The following is a 10,525-nucleotide window of genomic DNA, read 5'->3' as shown; positions in this document are numbered from 1 at the left end:
CCTACTTATATTATAAATGCGAAAGTTTGTAAGGATGTGTGTGTTTGTTGCTCTTTCACGCAAAAACTACTGAACCGAATGCAATGAATCGTACGTAGACAGCTAGACAACTGGAATAACATATAGACAACTTTTTATCCCGATATTCCTAGGGGATACGAACTTACGCGGGTGAAACCGTCGGGCGCAGCTAGTACTTAATATTACAAATGCGAAAGTTTATTTGTTTTTTTTAGACATATTATTTGCCCTTTTCTTAACGTTACAACGTTTTAATGATTTTTGTGTCATAGGCTACTTTTTTTTGCAGTCAAACCTCCCATTTGACCAACTCCTTGGCACAGTGGTTAACGCGTTAGCGTAGAAACGAAGTGTCCTGGGTTCGAATGCCGGGACTAACAATTAAAAATGTCTCATTCTGGCAGGACACAGTAGGCTGATCACCATCTCGTCCATAAAGAAACAGATGAGAATGTTGGTTTAAAGTGAAGTCTCTTATGGAGGAGACATGGGACTTTACTTTAAACATTCCAGTTTCATGAGAAGATCCATTACAATACGCATATAAATCACTCACAAATTTATAAATTCCGAAAGATGGAGCTAAATTACCTATATTAAAAACGTGACATACGAGACAATAACTGCTAATTTTGTGTCACGCAAACGAAACCGCAGGCTCTCGCGAGAGAGGAGGGTGCCCCTACCCTCCATAACCCCGTTTAAGGTATATTACTCTGTGATATATTAATATTGATATGTAACCGCTGCAACCCCTTTTGCTAGTTGCAGAAAGAAGGGCAATTTTTTAATTTAAATTTGCAGTCTTCTCTGCAAATGAATTACCGATTTTAAAATGTGGGGTATAAAGATTTTGATGAGGGATAAGGAAAGGGCTGGGAAAGTTAACGACTTTATCAATTGCCACACGAGTTAAGTAAGAAAAGCCATCGTGTTGCGGCAAGGGCCGGCGAGGTACCAGTAAGGACCAAATAAAACGTCGGTTTATTTATGCAATTTTTACGCGGTTTCTAACGGAAAAGGGTGTTTTAACCATAGACAGAAGTTTCTGTGTCTACGGTTTTAACTAGGGACCTATGTATTCTCTGGCTATTATATACGAATAGTTATCTGTGATATGAATTGTATATTATAGTCTATGTTCTTGACATTCAAAATAAATAGTAATTGATTTTGTAAAAATATTCTTGTATCATAAGATATTTTCAATTAAGCCGGTCCTAGATAAAGGAATTACTTTGATCAACATGACACATAAATGCCGCATTAATTAATAGAGAGCATTTATTGTAACAATTACAAACTAACATGAGTAACAGAGAAGTACAAGCGTAGCCGTATACGATATACCTCCCCTTTTTATAGCAATGTCGACAAAATTATGGTCGATACGTATCTTTTACGTAAAATATAAATAATATTTATTATTTGCTTTACTAATAAAGTAATTGTATTTTAATATGGATTTATTAAAGACGCCTTCGATACCATCATTGTTAGATTCAGATTTGGAGTCGGTTGATAGTTACCCTTACGATGAATATGAAGAGGTAAGAATAATTTATTTATCGTTTAAAATGTGTGGTAGAAAGATAACAAGACATCAAACGATAAAAAGTAAATGAGTGAATTTCATACGATTCGGTAGACTATGATGATAAACTCTATAGTCGCTATTTTAAAATCATATTCATTTTTATGTGATACTGTGACAATATTCTATGGATTTTCATCAGATAGCTAATGCTATAGTAAGCTCTCCAAATTAATGAATTTCTTAAAATAACATCTCTTTTTAACTTTTTAGATTTAGAAGCATAAAATTACATAATTTGTTTGAAAAAAAAGTATAAGGCTCTGAGCTAACCAATGATATACAGATCATAGGTTTCAAAAAGAAAGAGATTCAAATAATTTGATATTGAAATTGTAATATTTTCTAAAATTATTCTCCCTGGGTGTATTTTTTAGGAAACAATTTTATGTAATTAGTGGCAGGTAATTCATTTGAATGAATAATATCGTAAATTCTAAACGGTATCAGATATCATAATTTCAATCCAATTTGTATTTATAAGCCATTATGACATAAAGAATTATCTATTTGTGGCAATTGCTAGTTTTATTTGATAGTTTCATTTATCACAAAAAATAATCTTTAGTTATACTAAAGATTCTTTTTATTTATACTAAAGATTATTTTGTCGGTTTTGAGAATGCTTTCATTCACACATTTATATTTTTGTTATATGGAACTGATAAAATTTTCAGTTTGATCTGATTCATTATTAGAATATGTAAATGTATATTTACAGTTAGATGAAGTTGAATATGCTTTACCAGTAAGTGAAGCCCCTACTTTAGAAGAAGTTTTATCATCTGATGTGAGTGAACAAGTTAATATTGCTGAAGAAGTAACAGAAAAAGACCCAAAGGAACCAGCAACCTGCTCAGCTTTACAAGTTGATTTCTTACAAGCTGTTTCTCAACAATTATCTCAAGCAGAGGTATTTTAGTTTTATTTTAACTTATGACTCACAGCGAAAACATAAGCCTAATGATATAATAAAGTAATATAGTTTACATACATACTTTCATAGTAAATGCATTATGAAAATTATTTGTGACATAAACCTTGGATGGCTTTATGCCAAATATATACTGTTATAATCCAAGTCGTACATAATGTTATACAGCCTATAGCCTAAATATTCTACTTTACACCGAAATTTTTAGAATCGTTCCAGTAGTTCCAGAGATAAGCATCTTCACATAGTTTATTTCTAAGCATTATAGTCAACAATTTGCTAATTCATGGATTGTGACAATTAGAATCAGAATCTGTAATTGGAAAGTGTTAGTGAAGTGCTAAATCAAATTTTTTGTTGATTGTTATTGCAGTAGACAATTACAAAAGTATTTCAAATATTTATTTTATTTATATAAAATTACTTAATATCATATAAAATTTTTAGGAGCGTTCATCAGCAGGCCCAGCCACAGCCTTAAGTGTTGGAACTAACGGGAGATTAACAGTTGGAACCGCTCATGGCCATTTACTCTCCTTTCATGATCAGACATTACGCTGGGTTTGTGATAATAATGGAGATTGTGGTGCTGTTACTTGTTTATCATATAGCAATGATAACACTAGACTCTTAGCAGGTTTCGCCCGAGGGCATGTATATCAGTACGAAAGCGTGCGTGGTGTCGTATTACGTAAAGTTACTCTTGGTGGAGAAACATGGGGTACATTAAGAGTGACTTGGGCAGGAAATGCTGGATTAGCTCTCGATACTGGGGGATCAGTGTGGCTCATGAAATTTTCACGGCCCTTAGGAGTTAGATCTGCTAAAGTATCATGTCTCTTTTCTGGAGCTAGAGGGGAAGTTGTGACAATGACAGCTAGAGATGCTCGTATTTTAGCACTAGCAACACTTTCTCGTGTCATAATTGTGGCAGGTGGTCGAGCCGCTGGCGTACGATTAGATGGACCAGCAGATATATTACCTGTCCTAGAATGGTTTGACACTAATAACAGATTACTAGTATGTGCTAGAGGGCTGGTTCTCCAATGGCTTGCAGTTACCATATCTGCGAGCAACTTAGGACTTAAACCTATTAAACAAATTGAATTAAAAACAACTCCACTGTGGCTCGGATGGCTTGGAGGTAGCTTGACAATATTCGATTCTGAAGAAAATCTCCGCTTGTGGGGTGATGATTATGATAAACCATTAGATTTGTCTCACATAGAACCTGTTTATGCCTCTGCGTTTTTTAAGGTAAGAGTTTGCTTTTTATAATTCACAATTTAATTACCTTTCTTATAGTATACTGTTGCACTTAACTATCGTCAAATATAACAATTTGCAGGGTCATTGGACGGATGGTCGAGTATCGCGCGCTATGTGTAAAGCAGGAGAGAGTGCCCTTGCTGGAGCTTGTATATCTGAGGGCACATTGTCTATTCTTGGTCGCCGCGGGATTGTGCGTATTGGGCCCCGAGATATACTCACTAGAGCTCAGGCGTTTATGTCTTCTGGTCATCATTTACAAGCTTTGCGATTACTTTGTTCTACCCAAGGCTCCAAAGCAAAGGCGCTTGCTAGTGATTTTGTTATTAACCTGTCAGAAAGACCCCACATTGTCAGTAATAAGAATGTTGCTGTACAAGTTGTGAAACTCTGTCTTAAGTTTAACTTGCAGTAAGTTGTCATATATTTACTAAATACTGACTTTGTAATATGTAGTTGTCACAGTGAAATTGTGAATACCTTTAGATCATAATAATTCATCTCGCAAGAACGGAGATGTAATCTGTCGAAAAATCTGTTTACAACTCATCGCATTATTTTTCTTAAAATTATACCGCCTAGCCCCAACATAAAATATTTAATATATATTTTTTCGTTAGTATATTTTTTATTTGTTTTTTTTTAGCGAAGAGCTTTGGACTTGTTTATGGGAGAATTGCTCAAATGAAAAAGCTTTCGTAGAAGCGCTAGGTGACGCCGCGGTTCGGGGTGAAATGTCGGAACACCCGCCCACACCTGATTTTACACAGGTATTTAGTCCGGGAGCCATGTGCAAATTAGCTTAGCTAACCCAAAATAAAACATTAATTATATACATAAAAAAATACATTCATTCATTTCCTCTTAGCTAAAAACTTGTCAAATTAAAGCTAACCCAATATCTCAACGAAAAAAAAAATAATATGCTGGTTACAACATAGTATATTATACGTCAGCTGGTGTGTCGAACATGAAAAAAATATATATATATTTTCCGTGATTTCCTATCAAACAAAAACTTACCTGATGATAGCTTATATGTAATTATATATTATCTTATTATTTCATTTTAAATTAGTCGGATTATTCATTGTTCCAATAAGTATTTCGCGTGATTTATCAATACATAATCATTTAATTGATTAATTTGTGTATCCCCCACATGAGCTAAAAGCTTGATACAAGCAACTCTATACAAGCAAACCCAAAGGTGCTTTAAAACATGATGTATGCATATAATCCTTCCTCTTGAATTACTGTATCTATTAAAAAAAAAACAATCTGAATATGTTGCGTAATTTTAAACCAACTTAATAGTTTATGGGTGTTAATTATTCAAAATATTGATAAGTAGATATTGACAAAATTGATTTAGTTTCATTTCACTAAGTGATAAAAAAATTTCTAACATTATCCGAAACTATCAATGAATTATATTTGTTTTCAAATGGATAATTTATTGACCTAGGCCTTAATTGAGAAACTAGCAGACCTTGAACCAGAGCTAGTGGAGCGAGTGGTCGCATCTTTACCACTCACTGCTATTGATCCACACCGGGCTAGTGTTTTCACGAGAGAAAGGAAGCTTTGGCGCGGGGTCGGAGCTATTGCAGCTGCATTGGGTAAATGTCATACTCCTACAAAGGCTAACTTATTCAAAATATGTAGTTAGTAAAGCTTACTTTGAATAAGACAGAAACTTTTAAAACTCAATTTAAAATTATTCTCATTTATGGCAATTACACGTAAATTTTTTGTCGCGAGTAAAAAATACGTTTTTCTGAACTGCTATGCAGTGTGTATGTCACCGTAAGATTGTAATCATCGTTATATTACAATCTATCTAGTAAGATTGTAAACTATCGATAGATTGTGAACCGTATCATAATGATTGCAATTTAACGCATCATTTTTTGTGAACTTAATTGATCTCATTAAATAACAATGAGACCGACCAATCAGGAAGAACTTGCAGACAGTTGACAATATGACGCGGGACAGATTGTAATTTAACGGTTTCACTTCGGTAGATTACAATATAGCGAAGAATAATGAGTCAAATTGCAATCATAATGATACGGTTCACAACTATCGATAGTTTACAATCTCGCTAGATAGATTGTAATTTAACGATCTTTACAATCTAACGGTGACATCTACACTATTTCTGCGGTCCTGTGCAGGCTTCGATATCAAAAGAACATTTGGCAAACGTGCAGCGACACAAATCCACTATATATGTGAATATATAATATGCGCAACAAATTCTTTAAAAAAAACTGAATCGCCTTCAAATTATGATAACTAAACCAGTCTTTCTTTATGTCATGCGGGCAACTGAGCTGGTGGTTCGCCTGATGGTAAGCAATCACCACCGCCCATGAACATTCGCAGAGGTAGTGCCTTTCCGAATGTGCTACCCGCTTTTAAGCGGTAATGGATAAGGAAAGAATTAATGACTGGAAAGAAGGAATGGACTGGGAAGGGTCAGGAATAGGAAACGGGCCTCCGGCTCCCCCATTCACCGTACGAAACACAATAGCGTGCTATTGTTTCACGCTGTTTTTCTGTGATGGTATGGTACTTCATCGGTGCGAGCTGGCCAAATTCGTGCCGAAGCATGCTCGACTCCCACAATAAAGTTTAATAAGGGTCCACAAGAATGGCACATAAAAAAGTCATCATAATCTATTCTCTCAGACGAAAGTTCTGAGATAACTAAGCCAAAATATATAGGCGAATTGTTAACCTCCTCCAATTTTTTAATTGAGTTTATAGTGATCAAGTGATAGCTGAGAGTTTTAAAGAGTTAAAGGCATGTATGTTTGCATAGACGGATGCAGCGGTGCGATGCGCTCGCTAGTGCAGTACGTGGAGGCGGGGTGCGGGCAGCGCGGGCGGTGCGCGTGCGCGGGCGCCGCGCTGGTGCTGGCCGCCGCCGACGCGCTGGCCGCGCGCTCGCCCGCCGCGCGCCCGCTGCCCGCGCACGCCAGGCCCTCCGCCAGGCACGACGCGCTCACCACCTTGCTGCATGAGGAGGTATGACAGCCCGAACGATCAAATCGCACACGCCTCGCTGGATCTATCAGAAACCAGAATAATATAGGATTTTTTTATTATACGTAATTATATTAATTGATGTATTTTATGTTCATATTAAATGGTTGTAATTATAATTTTACTGGTTAAAAAATTTTATAGTGAATATGTCACAACATAAAATCTTCCTTATGTCAGGACATGAGTGTTTTCGCTGTGATATTTTATATATTATCCTGCAATAAATATTAATTTACTAGCTGTGCCCCGCGGTTTCACCCTCGTAAGTCCGTATCCCGTAGGAATATCGAGATAAAAACATGCCTTTATAGTATTCCAGCTGTCTACGTACCAAATTTCATTGCAATCGGTTCAGTAATTTTTGCTTGAAAGAGTAACAAACGCACACATCCTTACAAGCTTTCGAATTTAAAATATTAAATTATTATATATATAGTAGGATGTAGGATGACGATTCAGAAGTGCTTCTATAAGAAGTCTAATTGAATAAATAAATGTTTGAGATTTAAGGCTTATTGTGCACGCTCGCGTTATATGATGAATACATGTCCACACTGCTTCATGCAAATGTCAAAATTTTTCAGTTTTCTTTCAACTACCTTTTCGATAGTTGATCCAGTTTTGACACGTAGCTACGCACGTCACAAGAACGCATGACGTTGTGGCTAACGCGTTGTTACCGCTCCATGGGCATAGTTTAATGAAAACGTGCGATTACATTCACAATATGCCTAATTTAAAGTTTTCTAATAAACAATGTTAGTATGTTGTTTTCGGATTTATAAATTTATTTAAAACTATGTATATACACAACAAAGGAAGGCCGTCCGTCGCCACTCCGCGTGATGGTGAACCATGACACGGGCTCAGCCGTGCGGCTTCTGGAGCAGAGCTCGCGCGAGCCGCCCTTCGCCGGCCCGCTCGGCAAACAGAACAGACTGAGGGTGGCTCGCGCTCTCCTATCTTTCATCGATGATATGCCGGTGAGTCATTTTTGAAACCATTCAAAAATAGGGTACTGATCATGGTTTGATCGTTAGTAATTATTTTTAACAAAAAACAAAAACCGCCTACAAATTATCACACCCAAATTTAAATTAGACCACATGGGAGGCACCGACTTTCAAATAAAAAAAGGTATGACAAAAGACAAAAAAAAAACAAATCAAATTGTCTAAAGTGCTAGGGTGTTTTTTTTTAAAGTCCTTTGATAAGAAACTTGTTAAAGAGAAAATAGCAAAAAAAAATACGTTTAATGGGTTAATTTATTTCTTTTATAGGAATACGAAAGAAGATTGGAAATTTTAGAATTCGTGACTGGGCAACTGCATAATGGATCGCTCCCATTGGACCAAGAGTTGATTCAGAAAGTGCAAGACCTTGTTACAAGAACAGAAGGTGAAAAGACCGATCGTGCTTGGCTCTCGGTTCTGATGCGTGTACGCGCGCAGAGGGATCAGCTTTTACCTGGTTATCGAAACGCTATTCCGCGATCAAGAATACTCTGGCGAATAGATGCCCTGTTGGGCAATCACGAGCAAGCTTTGAAAGAATTTTTCCAACTTAAAAATCCATCTGAAGTGGACATTGATGAACTATTCGAGTATGTTCAATCGAATTCGGAAGTAGTTCCGGATTTCAGAAATATAATGCGCGAGCATCTACCTGCACTTATTAAACTGCGGCCAATAGCTGCAGCAGAGTTACTGAACGACGACCAGCCAATAGACGTTGTCGCCACTACAATGCAAACTCTACCAAGTGAACGAGCCTTGGAGTTTGGTAAGTGCCTTCTCGAAATGGGACGTCTTAAAGGTCATGCAACAACTATATACTTACGATGTCTTTGTACTTCGCAACCTGACTATGTAAAAGATTTCCTAACAAACCACGCCGGACTTGTGAAGCCGGAAGACGCTTTATCTATTGTAAAAGAATTAGGGCCAAAGGATGCCGAACCGATATGTTTAGAGGCGACCGGCGATCACATGGCGGCCCTCGAAGCATTTTTGGAATTGATTGCGGCCGCCGATTCGGAGAAGGAGAATAATTTAGTATTGCAAGCGTGCGAGTTATGCGTGAGAATCGGGCCCACGGTGCCAGCGCAGACCGCAGCAGATATGTGGACGCGTCTCCTCAGAAACATCAGCTCGGTTCCGCCGGCTTCGCTCTTCGAAGCGATAGCGTACTTGCCGCTGGAGGAATTGCTAGTCAAAACGTGTAATTCGGCGCAGGTGGGCCGGATCCTGGCGGACGGGGCTAGCGGGGCGGCCATGTGGCGCTGCGCGAACAGAATAGCGGGGCGGGAGGCGCACGAGGCCCTAGCGCGCGCGCTGAGCGCGGCCAGGCGCGGCGTGGCCGTGCGCGGCCGCTGCGTCCGCTGCGACGCGCCGCTGCACGAGCGGGTGGGCGCGCGCACCGCCCACTGCGCCCGCGCTTACCACGCCGACTGCGAACCGTTCCCCCTGTGCGACTGCGGGCGACGACTCCCGAGCGCTGTCGTCAACCTTCCGCCCCTTCACACCAGACAGATTACCATTCCTCAAGAGTATAAACTTTTACTTGTTGCGCCTCCCCGGCCAGATTTAGAAGGCGTCGTGTGAAGCGAACTATACTATTTTTGATTGTTTAATATTTATGTACATACATTATCTTCATAAATGTATAAGCTAAATAAATTATTTATAGATATATATCACTCTCATCTTATTAGTTAAAGATATCCTAATGGTGCTTTTAGGAGCAGACGTGATTTTTAACACTCTTTTATTAGAACTTTACCCGTTTGTTTGAAGGTGTGCTTCTACATTTACACGGACAGTTTTAATTTAATCTTGGTATACTTTTCAAGGATGGTAGAATAATATGAATGAATCTTATTGCAATTGAAACAATTTAGATGATTCTATGATTACGTTTACACACTGCGCGCGCCCGTAGGTACCGTAATATTGGCAATATTTCATTCACTGAGGTGTTGTTGTCCCCACCCATCAAAGTATTGTAAATAAATGCACATTTCAATTGCGTAACTATTTATTTATCTAGTCACACGCTTAGAGTAACATTATTATGTAATGTTGACAATTATATAGAGAAACTCATTTCTAAAATTGAGATACTTTTCTTAGTTTTAACACAGATGACTTAGATCTAATATAGAAAAATTTGAAAATATATCTTATACTATAACGAAAAATAAAAAAGGGCCTCGGAAATATACTGTATTAATTATTAAATATTTTACAACTTAAATAAATTTATTTAATCTGCGTAATTGTACATCCTTAAATTTTGACTATAAAACACAATATAAAACCAATAATATAGGCGGGTGCTAATTAGCACAACAATCGGCTACTACTCTTAAGTCAATGGCAAATGAATATCACCACTATACTAAATGCAATTATTTAATTCCAAATAACAGTTTATGCTACAACGTTTACCCTCGTGTTTATGGAAAACACATTGAATATCTGAAGGATACTTATCGCGTTATCGTAGGTATATATATGTATATATAGATATGTTTACTATCCATATAAATAAAAATGGATGTACACATGCACCCGCATTGTTATAAATAATGCTTTCAATACATAAGTGTAAAAGGATGATACAACTTGTATTAGGAAGAAAAAGTT

General features: G+C 37.4%; 2 protein-coding genes across 2 annotated transcripts in view; one reads left to right on the top strand and one right to left on the bottom strand.

Moving 5' to 3' along the window:
* Window positions 1-10,525, bottom strand: part of LOC119828211 — a 104,587-nt gene that overhangs the window by 75,253 nt on the left and 18,809 nt on the right. The window lies entirely within an intron of this gene.
* Window positions 1,173-9,574, top strand: LOC119840652 (vacuolar protein sorting-associated protein 8 homolog). The gene is made up of 9 exons (XM_038367345.1): window positions 1,173-1,571; window positions 2,337-2,528; window positions 2,997-3,806; window positions 3,898-4,229; window positions 4,465-4,588; window positions 5,287-5,440; window positions 6,652-6,857; window positions 7,697-7,861; window positions 8,159-9,574. Exons 1-9 carry the CDS (start codon window positions 1,482-1,484, stop codon window positions 9,479-9,481), a joined length of 3,396 nt encoding a protein of 1,131 aa, XP_038223273.1. The 5' UTR covers window positions 1,173-1,481; the 3' UTR covers window positions 9,482-9,574.

The sequence above is a fragment of the Zerene cesonia genome, chromosome 7 (assembly GCF_012273895.1).
Source record: "Zerene cesonia ecotype Mississippi chromosome 7, Zerene_cesonia_1.1, whole genome shotgun sequence".
Lineage (NCBI taxonomy): Eukaryota > Metazoa > Arthropoda > Insecta > Lepidoptera > Pieridae > Zerene > Zerene cesonia.
Note: the sequence above shows the minus strand (reverse complement) of the source record. Positions and strands in the feature narration are given on the sequence as shown.

What these genes read in the sequence shown, in the direction of transcription:
- LOC119840652 (XM_038367345.1), top strand. Translation starts at nt 1,482, where the DNA reads ATGGATTTATTAAAGACGCCTTCGATACCATCATTGTTAGATTCAGAT. An exon ending in AACAATTATCTCAAGCAGAG is followed by an intron (nt 2,529 to 2,996) that starts GTATTTTAGTTT and finishes TAAAATTTTTAG; the next exon opens with GAGCGTTCATCAGCAGGCCC. An exon ending in ATGCCTCTGCGTTTTTTAAG is followed by an intron (nt 3,807 to 3,897) that starts GTAAGAGTTTGC and finishes AACAATTTGCAG; the next exon opens with GGTCATTGGACGGATGGTCG.